Source organism: Mauremys mutica, chromosome 4, assembly GCF_020497125.1.
Source record: "Mauremys mutica isolate MM-2020 ecotype Southern chromosome 4, ASM2049712v1, whole genome shotgun sequence".
Taxonomy (NCBI): Eukaryota; Metazoa; Chordata; order Testudines; family Geoemydidae; genus Mauremys; species Mauremys mutica.
In genome coordinates, this window is record NC_059075.1 from 92,140,220 (window position 1) to 92,159,776 (window position 19,557).

Below are 19,557 nucleotides of genomic sequence, written 5' to 3' on the forward strand. Positions count from 1 at the left end.
TAAGTGGAGTGCACAGCAGGATTGCAAACATTACCAAAGCATCTTTTCTTCACTGATATCTTTACAAGAAATATAAGGTTTTACTACCATTAAATGCTCCTTATTTTTACCTGCAAATTTTCCTCTTGCTCAGTATGTTGATCTTTCTGAGGAAGGTGGCTGTCTTGGAGATGACCATAAGCTTCTTTAAGTGATACATTTTTAATAGCATCCATTTCTATTCTCAAGTCTTCCTCCTGTAATCATTGAAGGGTCATAGAACAAGTGAACACACCAATCTTTTTGCATATGGAAACCCGAAAGATAATTTTTACAGCTATATCAACAGCTTCTCAAATTAAGATAAACTATAATAAAAAAGTAAAACATCTGAAACCTCACAATAGAAGTAAATGACAAAACAGGTGCCTCTGAATGCTATAACCCAAACCAGCCAATTTTATTATCCCCTTCATTCAGGGTAGATCTACACTGGAATAAAAGACTCACAGCATGGTCATGGCTGGCCCAGGGCAGTTGACTCAGACTCGTGGAGCTAGAAATTGCTTTGTAGACATTCAGGCTCAGGCTGGAGCATGGGCACTGGGACCTTCCCCCCACCCCAGGGTCCCACAGCTTGGGTTTCAGCCTAAGCCCAGACATCTACACAGCAGTTTTACAGGCCCACTGCCTGAGTCAGCTGACCCAGGTCAACCCAGGTATTTAATTTCTGTGCCGACATACACTCAAAATACAGATTTTAGAAATATTTCCATCATCTCTTACCCTCTTCTTGCTCTAGCTTGGGTTTTGGTCACCATTTATTCCAGTTTGTAAAACTCAAATGCATAGACAGTGGTAACTGTGTTTGTTAGGTTTCAGAGTGGTAGCTGTTAGTCTGTATCAGCAAAAACAACAAGGAGTCCTTGTGGCACATTAGAGACTAACAAATTTATTTAGGCATAAGCTTTCGTGGGCTAAAACCCACTTCATCAGATGCATGGAGCGAAAAATACAGTAAGCAGAATATATATTATAGCACATGAAAAGATGGGAGTTGCCTTACCAAGTGGGGGGTCAGTGCTAACGAACCAATTCAATTTAGGTGGAAGTGGCCTAGTCTCAACAGACAAGAAGGGGTGAATACCAAGGGAGGGAAAATTACTTTGTTAGAGTCTTTTATTCTACCTTACAGTGAAATGGAGGTTACCAGAAATGGAAGAAGAACCAGAGTTCTTCAAGAAGGGCCGTATGTATTGATCAAGGGAAAGCCAGGATAGAAATTAAAAACTATTAAAAAAAAAAAAAAAAAAAAAAGCTGTTGATGGTTTGCCATGTTTTCACAAATACCTTGAAAACATGACAAGTTTATTTTCTTACCCCTTCCTCATTTGTATGTATAATATCTCATATTATTATAGTTGATTCGTTATTGCAAATTTACTGCAAAGTTGCTGTTACTGAGGGTTTTTTTTAAGAAATCATTGAATATTTGTTTAAAAATATATATAAAGAAGTACCATGAAAAACAAATATTGAGGGTAGGTCAGTATTTAAGCCAAATAATCTTGATAAAGTTCCTTTAATTTTCATAATTTCAATTTATAGGGAGTTACACTTAGACTTTTATAATGTAATGTATAATTTATAAATGACTTTTCTTTTTTAATGTACAGGAATACAATCTAGAAAATGCAAATGGTATATTTGTAATAGTTTAGGTACTATGACAAGGTTCTGTAATAGAAATATAATTTAGCCAATGTAAATGCAAAATACATTAGTGCAATGGTCCTCAACCCAGAGTCTGAGGTTCCCTGAGGGGGCTGGGAACAGGTTTCAGAGGGGCCGCCAAGCAGGGTTGGCATTATACTTGCTGGGGCCCAGGGCAGAAAGCCAAAGCCCCACTGCATGGGGCTGAAGCCCAGAGCCCCATGTCCTGCCACCCAGTGCTGAAGCCTAAGCTGCTTAGCTTCGCAGGGTCCCCTGTGGCATTGGACCCAGGCAGTTGCCCTGCTTGCTACTCCCTAATGCTGGCCCTGGCTTTTATACACAGAAAAACAGTAGTTGTGGCACAGGTGGGCCATGGAATTTTTATAGCATGTTGGGGAGGCCTCAGAAAGAAAAAGGTTGAGAACCCCTGGTATTAGTGCATGCTAAGGAAACATCTGGATACCTCACATGTAAGCAGTGGTTGACAAAATCATAAGTCTGGAACTATATCTAAGTGCTACAGTTAAATTAAAAAACAAACAAAACAAAAGCCTCCATTTGGTCTGTGTGGTGTAGGCCCAAAAGAGATGTACACCTGGCCTTCTAAAATGCAAAAGTCAAATGGAGTTTCTACTAAATCTACCTTTTAAAATATTTTTGACACAAATTTGGAGTGTACAGGAAAGAAAATATTTTACTTTTTCATACATAATTTTTGCAATATTTTCATGGGTTTAGGAATTATTTGAAATGTTTGACTATTTCAAAACCCTTTGACTATACTAACATTTAATTTAATAAACTTACATCTTTTTTCCAAGTTCTTAGTGCTGTCTCATGCTCATTCTGAAGATTAAGGAACTTTTCTTCATTTTCTTTTGCCTTCTCCCTTTGCAGCTCATTATCTCTTTCAAGGGTCTGCAATAAAATTAATTATCCAAAAAATAATCAATATCACATTAATGAATTTTGATGTGTTTTATGTTGCTTGGACCTTTGCTTCTAACATGCTGAAAGTGCCATACAGATCAGTGATAATGTGCTCACTCAACAATAATTTTCATAAATTAACAGAAAGGTGCTTATAGTTTAGCTAACAGGAAACAGGGGGAGGTTATGAAAAAGAAATGGCTATAAAAGGGTATAAAAACACTTGCCATTATTCAGTTTCACTGCATAAGTTTTAATGGGCTGAAAAAGTAATATGAAGTGTAGAGCTGAGAAATATGAAATGTAGCACAATCAAATCCCAGTGTACTTAAAGAAAAAACTACAGTATAACCAAAGAAAATATTTGTTTTTTGTTATCACAGCTTATACTTAAACTTGCTTAATAACCTTTTCTATAATTTGAATTGTTTAATTTAAAATTGTAAAACACATCTGTTGGTATGTCAAATATTTAGTGTATGTCTGATTGCCCTTTATTTTTATCGGTTTACTGAAATTGAATAAAAGTGCTTTAAAAAGAATAGTAATATGCTATTACGTTTTTTTTATGCTGTCATAATTGTGCTTCTAATGTTTCTGGGCTTACTCAGTGTCAACTTTACTGTCATATTGATAAATTAAAAGCAAGCTCATGTAAATCAACAGTAACAGTTCTCACACATCTCTCTAGTACTGCTGGAATTTTATCCTATCATATTTTTATAACAAAGTGCAGAAGATAAAAGACTTACGGTATCCATTACCTTCTATAAAGATCATACAAACACATTTGAAAATGTAAACAGTTTTAATGCATGTAACTACATGATCAACTGTATTTATAGGATTTTGCTGTGATTCTTTGAAACCACTTCTGGAAAAAATGTCAGATATAAAACATTCTTCAAAGGAATTCTCTCCTACTTCACTTTATAACTACAAAAATATCAAATTACTTTTTGATTTACTTAATCTTAACATGCCTATAATCACTGTCTAGTTAATGTAGCTCCACTATAAAATATTTGGAGAATGAATATAATATACAGCATTTAAAAACCTACAGTAGCTCATTCCTACATGTATGGAGATGCTTACTTCATGATCTGTGGGGGAACTATACTAACTCCCACCTAATTAAATAAGAAAAGATAGTCTGGACCCATAAAGAGATGCCCCCTTCCACTGCTGTTGACCAGCCAGCATCCATGCAGTGAGATTCAGAAAAGTTGGACCAAGATGGAGGATTTTCCCCTCTGTCTGGGAGATTACATCTAGCTGGAAGAGGTAGTTGGACTGGAGGTCAAATGGAGAGATTCATCAAGTTTGAGACTTGATGAGCAAGGCCAGTGCCAGTGTGATCATGTGGCTGATTTCTATCTGAATTTCCTGATGATTCTTGCAACTAATGGGATTGGAGGGTATGCATATATTAGTCCTGGAGCCCTGGGGATCAGTAACACATCTGACAGAGAACCCTGGCACTGACTCCTCTGGAGCAGAATCTGAGACATTTCTTGTTCTCTTTCATTGCAAACAGGTCCCCCTATCTGGTGAAGATGTCCTGTATGATGGTATCTTTTACTGATCACATGTAGTCACTTCCAAACTGCTTCTTCAGGTGGTCTTCCAAAACATTCTGCAAGCCTTGTAAGTTAAGGGCTTTTAGAGTAATTTAATGTCAAATGCAGAAATTCCATAGATGCACAGCTTCCTGACAAAGCAGGGTGGATCTTGTTTCCCGTTGCCTGTTGATATAAAACATCTCCATGGTGTTGTTTGTCATAATCTGAATGGTCAACCTTTTCAGGAGTGGAAGGAATGCTGTGCAAGTCCGGCAAACGGCCCTGAGCTCTAGGAGTTGTTCTTTGAGATGTGTTGCATGTATCCATTCCACTTTAGGTCTGTGCACACCCAGTACACTAGCATCAGATTTTTCCCTTGGGGTACTCATAGGAGTGGCACATGCCCCCTCTACTGCCTCATGCTGCTGCATAATAGTATACAGGGCTGAGCTGCCCTCAACTCCCCTCAGTTCCCTCTTACCAGACAGACTCTAATATACAGAGGAAGGAGGGTGAGATGTGGATTAAACATGTGCAATGCAAATCGAAGAACGGTAATTACAGATTAGTAGCAGTTTTTCTTCTGCAAGTGATTGCCTGTGTCCATTCCACTTCAGATGACTCTCAAGCATTCCAGTCTGGAGGTAGGATCAGAGTCTACCTGCATAATGATTAAAGGACTACAGTCCAAATCTGGCATCATCTCTAGACTGTTGAGAGATGGCATAATGAAAAGCAACAGTATGCAATATGAAGACAAAGTTGCAGGTCTACAAATGTCCAAAATAAGTACTTGAGTTAGAAGAGCTGCAGAAAGCTGCATGTGCTCTGGTTGGCTGTGCTAACATCCTGTTCAATGCAGTAATATTGGCCATATCATAGCACAATCATATATAGGAGGAGATCAATGATGGAATTCTTTGAGAAGAGATTGGAAGGTCCTTCATCCTATCTGCAACTTCCATGAACAATTGGAAGGACCAGTTAAATGATTTACTCCTGTCAAGTAAAATGCTCTGCTAACATCCAACATATAGAGTCTCTCCTCCTGTGTATGAGCATGAGGCTTAGGAAGAAAATTCGTAAACATATTGCTGACTGATGTGGAAGTGAAAATCCATTTTGGTGAAAAACTTTGGATGAGGGCATAGGCATACCTTGTCCTTGTAGAAGACTGCATATGGTGGTTCAGATATCAGAGCTCTCAATCCACCTACTTTTCTTGCTGAGGTAATTGCCACCAAAAAGGCTACCTTCATTGAAAGATGGAGTAATGAACAGGTAGTCAGTAGTACAAAGGGAGAACCCATTAGTTTTGCCAGTACTAAGCTTAAATCACAAGAGGAACAGGATCCTCTACTTGGGGATATAACTGGTCCAGACCCTTCAAAATCCTGATTGATAATCACTCTGTTTTCTCCAGTCCTATGTCAATCCAGAAGGTTGAAAGCCAAGATAGCTGCTAGGTGAACCCTGGCAGAACTAATGGCAAGACTTCAGTGTTTCAGGTATAACAAACAGTCCGGCACATGTTGTACTAGAAACCCCTTATTGTGGACCATACAGAGACTCTCTTCCATTTCAACAGATAAAGCTACCTAGTCTAAATCTTCCTACTATTCAAGATGATGTTTTGTAACTCTTTTGAACAGATCTCCTCCTGAGGTGTTAACCATAGAGCATCCAGGCGGTATAAAGGACCTCCTGGATGGAATGGAGATTACTGTGGTCCTGTGATATCAGATCTGGGTCTTGTGGTAGTGTCAATGGAGCCCTAGTTGAGAGGCTTAGCAGTTGAAAAACAATACCACTGAAGCATGGTTCTGCTTAATTTTAACAACACTCTGCGAAGGAGCAGAACCAGAGGATATGTGTACATGATTTTGTATTTCCAGGGAAATAAGAAAGCATCCATCAGATACTGTGCTAGATGGATGACGCTTCCTGTTGATGCAGGTTGCACACAGTTGGAAAATGAACCTGACTATATCTGGGCAGAGACCACTCGTGGTGACTAGTGAAAAACCTGCTCAGTAGGTCTGCCAGACTGTTCTGGGCACCTAGAAGGTGGGAGGCTTTGAGATAGATTGGTGACACAGAAGTCCCAAAGCAGCATTGCCTCTTGGGAAAGAAGTGTTGATATGGCTCCTCTCTGTTCAAACAGAACATGGCTGCATGTTGACTATAAGTACCAGCAAATTGCTTCCCTTGATATGGGGAAGGAAAGTGTGACAAGCTAGACGAATGGCTTTCAACTCTTACATTATATGGAGAGCTAAATCCTTAGACCAGAGAGAGCCTTTGAATCTACTGAGATCACAGGTGGGCCCCCCAACGTAGGGCAGAAGCATCCATAACCAAACTCAAAATCAGTTGATGGGGAGCAAACAGAACTCCCACACACATACTGGATTGGTCTATCTACTAGTCGAAACAGTGTAAGAATGATGTTAGCTCTCAAACCACTGTATCCAATGAATGACAAATAGAGGAGTACACCAAGCTCAGCCAGCCCTGCAGCTTTCTGAGGGTATGGCTACACTGATGAGTTGCAGCGCTGGTAGTTTGCAGTGCTGGTCGTCCAGCTGTACAGGGCCAGCGCTGCAGTGTGGCCACACTTGCAGCATTTGCAGCGCTGTACTGAGAGGTGCATTGTGGGCAGCTATCCCACAGAGCATGTCGTCCCATTTTGGCGCTGTGTATTGTGGGAAGGGGAAGGAAGTGTGTGGGTCATTCCGCTTCCTGTTCCAACGCCCCGTGGTGCATTGCTTCACTTCCCAGCAGTACAGTTTCCCCGTCCACGTTTCTAGCCATTGTGAGTGCAGCACGCTTTCTGTGTGAAATGGAGCCTGAGCTGCTGAGGACTTTGCTGATGACTGTCGCCAGCACATCACGTTTGGCAGTTGAGCTATTCCTTCAGCTCCAAAGTGACAGTGAGGAGTCCGACGATGATCTGGATTTGCCTAATGCGGGTGACATGAAATTGCTTGTGGCGGTAACAGAAATGCTCAGCACCGTGGAACGCCGCTTTTGGGCTCGTGAAACAAGCAGTGAGTGGTGGGATCACAATGTCATGGAAGTCTGGGATGACGAACAGTGGCTGCAGAACTTTCGTATGAGAAAAGCCACTTTCATGGGACTGTGTGCTGAGCTCGCCCCCACCCTGCAGCGCAAGGACACGAGATTGAGAGCTGCCCTGACGGTGGAGAAGCATGTGGCTATTGCAATCTGGAAGCTGGCAATTCCAGACAGCTACCGATCGGTCGGGAACCAGTTTGGAGTGGGAAAGTTGACTGTGGGAATCGTTTTGATGCAAGTTTGCAGGGCCATTAATCGCATCCTGCTAAGGAGAACCATGACTGTGGGGAACGTGCAGGACATTGTGGATGGCTTTTCAGAAATGGGTTTCCCTAACTGTGGAGGGGCAATAGATGGGACGCATATTCCTATTCTGGCACCACCCCACCTAGCCTACGAGTACCTTAATCGCAAGGGGTATTTCTCTATGGTTCTCCAGGCGCTTGTGGATCACCGTGGGCATTTCATTGACATTTACACAGGCTGGCCTGGAAAGGTGCATGATGCACGCATCTTTCGGAACAGTGGCCTGTTCAGGAAGATGCAGGAAGGGACATTTTTCCCAGACCGAAAGATCACAGTAGGGGACGTTGAAATGCCCATTGTGATCCTTGGGGACCCCGCTTACCCATTAATGCCTTGGCTCATGAAACCCTATACAGGGAAGCTGGACAGGAGCCAGGACCGTTTCAACTACAGGCTGAGCCAGTGCCGAATGACTGTGGAGTGTGCTTTCGGGCGTTTAAAAGGACGCTGGTGGGCGCTTTATGGGAAGCTAGACTTGGGGGAAAGCAGCATCCCTGCGGTTATATCCGCGTGCTGTACCCTCCATAATATTTGTGAAGGGAAGGGTGAAACATTCAGCCAGGCATGGACCAACGAGGTACAAGTCCTGGAGGCTGAATTTGCACAGCCAGACAGCAGAGCTACTAGAGACGCCCACCACAGGGCAACAAGGATTAGGGATGCCTCGAGGGAGGAATTTGAGGCTGAAAGCCAACAGTAGTGTTTTTTGCCTTGCCCAGGAGTGACGTGCACTGGTTACAGTGCTTTTAATTGCCTGTTTTCCTTGCTGTTTGTTATCTTTCACTTTATGCAATAATAAAAACTGTTTCATAATCAAAGAAATCATTTATTTTAAAAAAAGCAAGTAAACGGGCAAGGGGGTTGGTTGTTGAACTGTACACTCAGAGGTTTGCATATGTACTGCCAGGAGTGCTGTGCACCTCAGGATTGTACTGTTGTATGGTGATGGGGGTTGAGTGCAGAGGGTAAGAGTGGTAGTTCTCTGGGCTCATAGGTGACCGTACAGGTGTCGGGGGCAGCTGGTGATGGTGTAGGTAAGAACCTGGATGCTGGGGAACGGGACTTGGAGCTGACATTGGTGCATAGGGGAAAGAGGTTTGGGAGGGTCGGGGTTTGGCACGATAGTGCTCTGCCTGCATTGCTACCAGTGACTGCATACAGTCTGTTTGGCGTGCCATGAGGTTTATAAGCTGCCTCGTGGTTTTCTTCAGCGTCAACACCTTTCTCCTGCTTTCTGTTTCCTTCCAGTGCTGCATCTTTTCTCTCCATTCCTGTGCAGTTTTATTCTCTGTTGCACACTGGTTCATAACTGCCTTCACCAAATCTTCCTTGCTTTTGTTAGGTTTCCTTCTCAGGTTCTGAAGCTTTCTTTCAGTCACCGATAAGATCGGTCCAGGACTAGTCAAGGACACTATAAAAATACAGCAAATGATACATTTTAAGAGAGCTGCATTGTGTATAATCTGAAGTTAGTTTCAAGTCTCACACTGTAGCATTCCTCAGACATTTCAAACACAGCTAGAGAATTCACAGCCTCCCAGAAATGGTAAGTGAGGGTATGGCATAGTAGAAGTAGAAGTCACTAAAACCTGGGAGACATGCTGGGAAACACTCCCTCCATGTCCCTCAGGAATTAAACCTGGGGTTCCTGCCGTGGTTTGCCTGGGCAGGGTGCTTTTTGCTTCATGGGTGCACTGCTTTTTTTGGGCTTTGGTAAAGGCAGGAAGCAAGCAGCAGTTGGGACCTGCACTGAAACACTCCCTCCATTTCCCACAGGAGTTAATACTTGAAGATATCTCCCTGCTGCGGGTTACCTGGGAAGCAAGGGAGGGTCTCCTACAACAATGCGGATTCCGCCCTAGCCCCTATGCAGCTTGCCTGTGTGCAGCCATCGTCCCCCCACCCCTCCTGGAACAGTGGCGCGGACGCGTTAGCCTGACTGGGACAGGGACCACACTGGCTCTCCCTTTAAACTTGGTCATGCGAATGGCCTATGCTCTTGCAGAAACTTTTGAAGAGATTACAGAGGCAGATTACCGCGACGTGATAGACCACATCAATGGGATATTCCAAGTCTAGGCATGCAAGCATGCAGGCATAGCACCCCCCCTCCTCTCCCAAAACCTTTGCATTGCAATGAAAGCTGCTTACCTGGGACCTGCTCCTGTGATTCTTCTGCACCAAGTCCCAGGGGCTGCGACTGGCTAGCTTCCTCCTGGCTTGAGAAGAGCTCCTGACTGCATGCCTCCTGGGACTCTGGGGTGTCTTCCCCCACCACAGTAGCCTCACTGTCTGCCTCCCCCTCCCTCTCCTCTACCGGCTCTGAACTGTCCATCATGGTCCTTGGATTTACAGAGGGGTCACCCCCATAAATCGCATCCAGCTCCTTGTAAAACCAGCAGGTCGTGGGGGCAGCGCCGGATTGGCGGTTTCCCTCGCGTGCTTTGCAATAGGCACTCCGCAGCTCCTTTACTTTTACCCTGCACTGCAGCATGTCATGCTCATGGCCCCTATCCTGCATGGCTCTTGATACCTGGGAAAAGGTATCATAATTCTTATGGCTAGAGCGCAGCTGTGCCTGCACAGATTCCTCCCCCCAAACACTGATGAGGTCCATCAGCTCGCCATTGCTCCATGCTGGGGCTCGTTTGCCACGTGGAGGCATGGTCACCTGTAAAGATTCACTGATTGCACTCCACACCTGGCTGAGCAAACAGGAATGGGATTTTTAAAATATCCGTGGCATTTAAAGGGCGGGTCACCTGAGGCCAGGGCAGTAGAGTCTGACCTGATGAGTAGAGTGGCTGAACAGGCATTCTGGGATACATCCTTATACCCTGGAGGACAATCACAGCGCTGGTGTGTGGCCACACTTGATGACCAGCGCTGCAGCACCAGCGCTGGAATCCTTATTCCCCATGCTGAGTGAGGTGTACGGCCAGCGCTGCAGCCAGGGAGTTGCAGCGCTGGAAGTGCCCTGCAGGTGTGGTCACTTACTAATTGCAGCGCTGGTGGAGGCTTTCCAGTGCTGCAAATCGCCAGTGTAGCCATACCCTGAGTTGAAGCATAAGATTTGGGGAGAGTACAGGCAGGAAAGGCTTGTCAGTGACCTGATAAGGTGTAAATGGATGAATATGAACTTTACTTTGAATGTTTGTTAAATTTTAATATATTACAATCCGAGAGAGAGTGTGAATGGAGAAAAGGGTGAGTGAGATACTGATGAAGCCTGTAGAAGGAGGAAACCGAGGCAGGAGTCATTTGCAAGGTCACCCTAAGGCCACAAGGGTGTGCTCAGTTGGTAGCTACACAGTGACATTCTGCAACAGTTGTAACTAGGATAATATAAGCAGTGCCTGCATCGGTGCCAGATGGGACCCTTCCTAAGCCTGAGCTACCCTTTTCTGTGGCAGAGCAAGAGGAATTCTGCCCCTTAGAGCTAGGACACATTGACGGTGACCTAGATTTATGCCCCTTAGAGAAGTGGTGATCCTTTCTTCCCCTGACCTCAGAAGTTTTACCAGTTGAAGAAGAAACTTAGAGATATGACCTACAGAGCTGACAGGAGTACTTTTTGAAGAGGACTGCTTAGAGTTTTCATTCCCAGCCACTCCAGGACATGAAGAGGGGGTGTATCAATCTCTCCAGCAAAGGCAAATTCAAGCAAGTCTCTCTTATGTTCTGTGTTCTGCTTGTAAATGACTTGCAAATGGCATCTCTCTCAGGAATGTGCCTCTCACCAAGGCATAATGAGCATCACTGGCTTACAAGATGGACAGTTATTAAAACCTGGAGACTTTTGTTCTACTCTAAGGGATTGACTTGGCAGCAGGAAATCTCACACAGAAAAGAAGGATTTTTTGGTTGGTTTTTTTTTTTAAAGGAAACATTATGGAAAACTTATGACTGACTAAGACCATGTCTAAACTATCACTTATGTCAGCAAAATTTATATTGCTGAGGGGTGTGAAAAAACACACCTCTGATCAACATAAGTTCTGCCAGCATAAGTGGTAGTGTGCACAGGGTGACAGGATATTTTAAGCTCCAGTCACTCCTTAGCCTCTTTGCTGAGACTTTCAACTAGGATATCAATTAGTTCCAGTTTGGAAAGTTGTGGGTTTTTGTTTTTTCAGTAGATACATATACTGATTGGGAGCTAGATTCGCTTTGACAGTTCAAACAGAAATTTATTATTTCTTCTTCTTCTTCTTCTTCTTTGAGTGGTGTCCCTATGAGTGTTCCAATTCAGGTGTGCCTTTGATTGGAGATTTTCTGCTGCTACAAGTTGGAAGTTAGGCAATATCTGAGCTATTTGTTCACTGTGGAATCCCCTTTATGTGTATAAATGGTTCTAAATACCTTTAGATAGATAGTTAGGGTATGTCTACACCAGTGGTTCCCAAACTTGTTCCAACACTTCTGCAGGGGAAGCCCCTGGCGGGGCGGGCCGGTTTGTGTACCTGCCGCATATGCAGGTTCGGCCAATCGCTGCTCCCAGTGGCCGCGGTTCGCTGCTCCAGGCCAATAGGAGCTGCTGGAGCAGCGAACCGTAGCCACTGGGAGCCGCGATCGGCGGAACCTGCAGACATGGCAGGTAAACAAACCGGCCCGGCCCACCAGGGGCTTTCCCTGCAGAAGCAGCGAAACAAGTTTGGGAACCACTGGTCTACACTATAGACCTTACAACGGCACGGCTGTACCGATGCAGCTGCGCTGCTGTAAGATCGCTCATGGAGCCACTCTACGCTAATGGGAGAGAGCTCTCCTGTGGACATAGCTACTGCCACTCATTGAAGGTGCTTTAATTATGTCAAATTCAGCATACTGTGATCTGCCCCTTCACCACTTTTAACATGCAGCCTATGCCACGGCTGGTGGGAAGGTGGCACTATGCTTGGGATGTTGTTATGCCAGACCTTTTGCCCTGCTGAAATTGAGGACAGGATCTTGCCCCTTTGATTTTTAGAACTCAACTTTCTAAAAAAAAAAAAACCCAATACAAATCTTAACAACAAAAAATCACTGAACTAAAACAACAGTCTTGAGGGTAACTAAGATTTGCTTTATCCTCCAGAAACAAATTGGTGAAAATTGGCAGCCACCTTTTTCTTTGAGGAGTTTAGGGAATAGGAACTACAGGGTGTGTTTCAAGGTTCATATTGACAGTAAGGAGCTGAGGGACCAGAGGATGGGAGGTCAAAAGTTCTGAAAAGCATTCTGATGTCTTTAACAGCCTTACACTCTTCAAAAGTATACAGCAGGTAGTAGTAGATTGTATAATCAAGAAAAATCTGACCTGATATTCTTCTTTCAGTGCATTCAATTCACTTTCCATTCTGACATTTGTTTGGGTCAGTCGCTGAAGCAGCTGCTGCATATGTTGTAGAGAACTGATAATCTCCTTATGAAAATAAACAAATCGTGGTATATTAAATCTGTTTAGTTTGTGAAGTTTGAGTATAAAGAAAATAATGGATGTTTTACAAATACTTTATTTTTGATTAACAAATGTGTTCTTTCCTCAGTTAATAGATTACATAATTTACATTAATATCAGTATTTCTCTTTTAAAATTATCATTATCAGTTTTGGGAGGGTGTTGGTGGAAGACGGAAGAGCAACTCAACACCTCTGTGCCCTTTTTCTGTGGAACAATATAATAGTAATGTTCTTCTCAAGGTATTTTCTTATATGAAACCACTTGATGAACAGTTCAGTAGCAGTTCTGGGCCCATCTAAACAAGACATGTTTAAATGCGCCAGATTCTATCTGCACTTCACAGTTTTGAGTTCAGCACATTTGGCAGAGTAATGTTATGGCAATATATCACACTGCCAGTTTGGAAGACCCCAGAGGAAACAGGCAACCACTTTGACAAATGGATGACCCTGAAAACTGTTCTCCATCTTCCGAATGTAGACTCTACTGGGCTGGAATTTACACACAGTAATGGTGTATTATGACATGAACATCAGAATGTTGTGATACAGTCAGGGCCGGCTCTGGCTTTTTTGGCGCCCCAAGAAGAAAACAAAACAAAAATCAACAAAAAACCTGTGGGGCAGCTGGAGCCAGGGTGCAAACTTTCGGTGCCACTCCCCCGGCCGCACTGGCTAGCAGGACTCCCTGCGCTGCAGACGTGCCCCGGGCAGCAGAGTGCGCACCCCGGCTAGCTGGGGGGAGGGGGAGGGAGAGGGAGAGTGGGAGCGGCCAGGGCTTCCTTCAGGCGGGGCGCTTGCCACTCGGCCCCTCCTGCCGCACCACCTGCCGGGAGGGTTCCACGCCACTCCTGCCTGCAGGTAATTGTAGGTCGGTGGCGAGGGAAGGACGCGGGCTGCCGGGCTTGCTGCAGACCTGGCACTGGCTGGGGCAGACGGAGCGCACAGCCTGCTCCCAGCAGGGCGCTCCCCTCTTCCGTGCTGCCACCGCCTCCTTCAGGGCAGCCGGAGCGGTGAACCAAAAAGAAAAAGAAAAAGAAAAAAGGGCAGCCGTGCCACCCTAGGATTGGATGGAATGCCGCCCCTTAGAATCTGCTGCCCCAAGCACGAGCTTGCTCGGCTGGTGCCTGGAGCCGGCCCTGGATACAGTTCAAGTTTATCAGACTTTGCAGCTAGAATCTGATCTTTCTGGGGTATATCCCCCCAAAATGCTACAATGATGGGCCCATTGGAACTAAAAATAACACACGCATTTTTTAATTTTGAGATTAATTTAGGGCCAGATTGTGAATCCCTTACTTGTGTGAGCAGTTACTCACACAAGTATTCCATTGATTTCACAGGAATTCCCAAGAGTAACTACTCACCACTGTATAGGGTTCAAAGTGTGGCTCTTAGGGATTTAATATTCATGATGGTGAGGGACTAGTAGCTCTCACTTAAGTACTACATAATACTGTGTAAATTTCTTCCCCAGCTTTACTAATGCAAACTACAGTTCTGACCTGCAATATCCCTGCTGCTCTTCCAGTTTTGGGATTCTCTTAAGAAGCAGCTGACACTTGTGCCAGATTTGTGGTGTTTGTCATGGTGAACAGAAGGTTCACCATGACACTGCAATTAGACACCTGCAATTATCTACACTGCAATTAGACACCTGCGGTTGATTTCTGCCAGCTGTCTCAGGTTTGCGGGACTGTTAATTGTGGTGTAGACATTTGGACTCGTGAGCTCCAGGACCCTCCCACCTTGCAAGCTCCTAGAACCCAGGCTACAGCCTGAGCCTGAATGCCTACACCACAGTTAAACAGGATGAAACCACCAAATTTATTTTTTTTGTGACAAGTTTTGAGCTCAGATCTCCATACATGAAAGGCCAGTACACTAAACCAGTATACTACCTTACTCCTGAAGGGCTCCTATTATACTACAATCCTAGAGTCTTAACATTTCTCATGTCCTGCAGAGAGAGAGAGTCTCTTTTTAAGAAGAACTCAGTGTTATTGAATGGAATACACTCTAAATGGCAGGAAATGCTCTCTGGAACAGATGGAATTTAAAGACTGCAGGACTGTATCTTACTTGTGAAGGATGTCCTCATCTCAAGAAAAATAAGATCTGAAAGAGAGGACAACCCAAATAACTGGTTGATTAAGGTGTAAATCTGAGATCACCCTGAAGAATGTAGACTGGAAAAAAAAAAAGACCAAGGTCTCTTCATAACACACATAAAATGATGACTCTGTTGACAAAGCCTGCTAGCGAAGGCAGATGTGATGGAGAAAATAAAAGCCACTTTACATGAAACAATATGTAAGACACATTTCTGAAGGTCCGAAGATAGAGAGAATGATCTAAACAAGCACTATATATCCACAAATCCCTACAGAACGTGTTCCTAAACACTAATCCAGTAGCTACTAGTAAATGATTTGCACAGATGCAATATGTGACATAGTTGATTTTGGGATAGAAAATATTCTTAAATGTTGAATGGAATTGAAAGAGAGACTCGTACATTAATTTATCTCTAAAGAGATTCAAAACTGAAAGTTTTCTGACTTCTTTCATATACTATAGGTAGTCTCTCTCTTTCAGGCAAAATCAGGTAACTAAATGTTTAAGTATTAGCATCTGTACACACAGAATTAGAGACCAGGTGGAGGTCTGAAAGTCTACTGGTACAGAGGCTGACTTAAGTGACTGGTTACATGCCACAGTTAGTAGTTCTGCAATTTGATATGTGAGTTCCTTCAGAACTCCTAGGTGAATACCATTTGGTCCTGGTCACTTATTACTGATTAATTCCTCAATTTGTTCCAAAACCTCCTCTACTGACACCTCAGTCTGGGAGAGTTCCTGAGATCTATTACCTAAAAAGAATGGCTCAGATGTGGGAATGTCCCTCTCATCCTCTGCAGTATAGACCGATGCATAGAATTCATTTAACTTCTCTGCAATGACTGGTCTTCTCTGAGTGCTCATTTAGCATGTTGATCATCCACTAGCACCACTGAGTTTGACAGGCTTCCTGCTTTTCATGTACTTACAAATAATTTTGTTGTTAGTTTGTCTTTTGCTAGGTGCTCTTCAAATCTTCTTTTGTCCTGCCTAATTACAGTTTAGCTCTTGGCTTGCCAGAGTTGATGCCCCTTTCTATTTATCAGAGTAGGATTTGACTTCGAATTTTTAAAAGGATGTCTTTTTGTGTCTAACTACTTCTTTTAGGGGTTTTTAGCCATGGTGGAAGCAGGAGGCTTTGTGGATTTTTTTTTTAATGGGAATACTTGACCATACTCCCAAATGATACAAACATATGCATAAACCAGACTGAAAGCATCACTCCATGGGGTATTTTTAGCACAATTTAGGGCTGAGAGAGAGTCATTAAGTTAAACTCTAATAAGCATCCATTACCTACTTTTTCTAGTTCTACTGTCAAGCATTCTTCAAAAGCAAAGTCAAAATACAGTCTTCTGAGACTACGATGGTACTGCTAGATCACCCTTTAATGGGCGCTCAATGAGTAATGTGGTCAGTATTCTGTTCCTTCCCCTCCCTGAGAACATGTACATCACTTCTATGACATGCTTGGTATTAATGACCTATGGAGAGGGAGTCTTTTATGACCTAAGAAAAGATCACTTTTACATGAGAGATCCTGCAAAGCAGTGCAGTACACTGCTATTACAGTCAATGTGTGTTTGAGTAGTTTATTTGGACGCTTGACACATGATCCCAATTTTAACTGGATGGACTACCAGTGAAATGCAAGTAATTTGTTGGGTACCAGTGTGCAGAAAGAGGAAACGAGTATTCTACAATCCTTACTGCATATCTTTATTGAATACATATGCAGAAGATTATTTTCATTGGCATGCCAGGTTTCTCTTGTCTGAAATTTAAATAAATAAATGAAGACTTGGAAATATAATGTGGAAAACAAAATTAATAAAATAATATATTTGTCCTATTAATTGATTTGATATAAAAACAGTTTTTATTATTAAAATGAACATTAAATTATGTCTGAAATGTAAAATGCTGAACACAGTTAATTTTAAGAGTTTAGCACATATTTCTTAAATGGGCAAATATTTCTGATCACAAGTATTATTAATCAACTTTAAACAGCAAAATTGCATTAACCACTCACCTGTTTATCTTCCTTAACGTGTGCATTTTCTTCACTGAGCTTTTTATTAATCTCTGTTTCCTTAACAAAATATAAAATGAACATTAATGTATGAAAATATTATGCAACAATCTTTATTAATATATTTTCTTTAATAAAATTACATTAAACTGATTTTTCATCCTTATCGAGAGCTATTTAATGAAATTTAGAACATGAAAGAGATTTGATCTTACAAAAAATAAAATCTTACATTTATAATTGAGTTAGTTTCCTAGAAAATGTAGGAATCAAATAATTGTCACTAAATATATTCAGTTCTCAAAAAGGTATAGCAACATGTATGCATCACTTGGAAATCATTACAGCTCTGTTTTTTAAATGAGAAATAGGAAACATTAGGCAACAAATGTTAAGAGCTTCTTGAATACCATTCTGATTTTTTGTAGTAGTTCTTGTAGCTGCTGTTCCTTTGCTGTAAGATTGATGTTTTCTTCTCCCACTCTGTACTGACATGTGACCTTGGACCTTATCAAGTCTGTAGTTACTTTCTTCAGTTCCTTAACACAGGAAACATGCATAAATAGTTCATCCAGTATCAGCATTGCAACTCAAAACAGAGAAATCTTTACACTATCCTGACTCATGCCCTTTCTTTAAAAAAGTACAAAAACACCAAAATAAATGAAATTAAGTAATAGACATTAAATTAATAGTAATGACTGTTTATGTTTAAACTATCAGTGTAAAGAAAAAAAAAAGCATCAAGTCATCTACCAAGAGTGGTTGTATAAATATTGCTACTATCTCTCCCTATTACAAAAGTACTAGAGTTACATTATAGTTGATGTTGGTAGGGAACTCCTGGGCCGAGCCATACAACAGGAGTAAAGTACCCATTAGTACACCAATGACAACTTCTGTGTACTCCTGGGATATAGCAGAAAAAAAGGAAGAGCAGTGGATATCTGGCAAAAACAGGAACTGACCATAAATTTTTGGGATCTTTGCTTTCTCTGTAACATTAATTACTTAATCTCAAGAGAACACTAAATTAATTTAATATTAGAAACCTTTACAACATGATTTCCCATTTAAAATATGCCTTTGATTTTATAGCCTTTATAATCTTTTAAATGTCCTGCACTTTAAAAAAAAACATTATCTGTTTTCTAACTAGTTTATCCAAAGCGGCTAGTGCAGCAAATAAACAGCAAATGCTTTGATCTCATTAAATTACAACTTATAGTTCCTGGACTCATAAATATTGTGCCCTTTTCTCCCCCACCCCTCCTTTTCTGGTGCAAGGTAGTCTGTTTAATATCGCTCTCTCCTTGAGCACTCTGACGTTTACTCAGACAAACAGCAGAGGTTATGAATGCTGTTCACAGATAGTATCAAGAATTCTTCATGATGCCATAGTCGTGAACCAAGCATTCAGAATGGTAATAGTTTTATCTAGCAACTATGTTTGGTCTGTTTAACTTTTCTCTGCAAAACTGGAATTCCATCTTATCACAGAAACAATGGTTTAACTGTTCTGGACAAAATCATATACCAGTGCAAAAGAAAAACTGAAGATTATTTTGCATGTGAAAATCATGAATATAGACTTATATGAAAGAATGAGTATAGCTACTACTATCAATTCATTTTTATAAACAATTTGTTTTCAATACTCTAGTCATAAGTGAATTTACAGTGCTCTAACATAGACAAAGTATAATTGTTTGTTTAATTGGAAGACTGTAAAGAGAATAGTATTACTTTAGATATGTGATATTTTGTAATCTGAAAATCCAATTAGGAAATTTCAGTCTTTTCATACAAAAATTAGATAATACTCATTATGTTAGTTTTTACTGAAAGTGTCTATACAACACGCAACAAAGCATATTTTCAAAATTAAATGTAAGAGGAAGTAAGAGGTTTGACTTTGTGGAAGTGAGTACTATGCTAATTTTTTGAATGCACTATCTGTATGGGAGACAGTTATTAGATTCTGTGTACTATAAAGCCCAATGGATAAGCAAGTGCAAATACTGTCTATGGCTCTGATACTGCATGCTTTCTAAAACTCCGGATTTACTGCCATGCACAAGAAAAATCCTACAAAGTAGTCAGTCTGGTCCTTACTTCTTATCTTGCACTGTAAAAAAAAAAAAAAAAACTTATGCACATTTATATTGTGGCCATGGAGGTTAGGTAGAGGAGTGGGAGGTCTAGCTGAGGAAGATATATATTCATGTATATTTTCTTTTGTACCAGTATCGCAAATCTGGTAATCTATTTGACCACATGGCTAGAGAAAATGCTAACAATCAGATCTAGAGACAAACCCACCCACCAAGGGCAAGTGGAGAAGTTTCTTTGGTGAGTGCGGGGGCCTAGGCCATTGCTTTATGAAGA

General features: G+C 41.9%; 1 protein-coding gene across 1 annotated transcript in view; it reads right to left on the reverse strand.

Annotated features, from left to right (window-relative positions):
• Positions 1-19,557, reverse strand: part of CCDC73 (coiled-coil domain containing 73) — a 137,004-nt gene that overhangs the window by 21,112 nt on the left and 96,335 nt on the right. The window contains exons 9-13 of the mRNA XM_045012380.1: positions 17,580-17,708; positions 17,170-17,229; positions 12,871-12,975; positions 2,500-2,610; positions 111-236 (exon numbers count right to left, since the gene is read on the reverse strand). Of these exons, the coding sequence (XP_044868315.1) occupies positions 111-236; positions 2,500-2,610; positions 12,871-12,975; positions 17,170-17,229; positions 17,580-17,708 (531 nt within the window). The remainder of the gene's footprint in view (positions 1-110; positions 237-2,499; positions 2,611-12,870; positions 12,976-17,169; positions 17,230-17,579; positions 17,709-19,557) is intronic.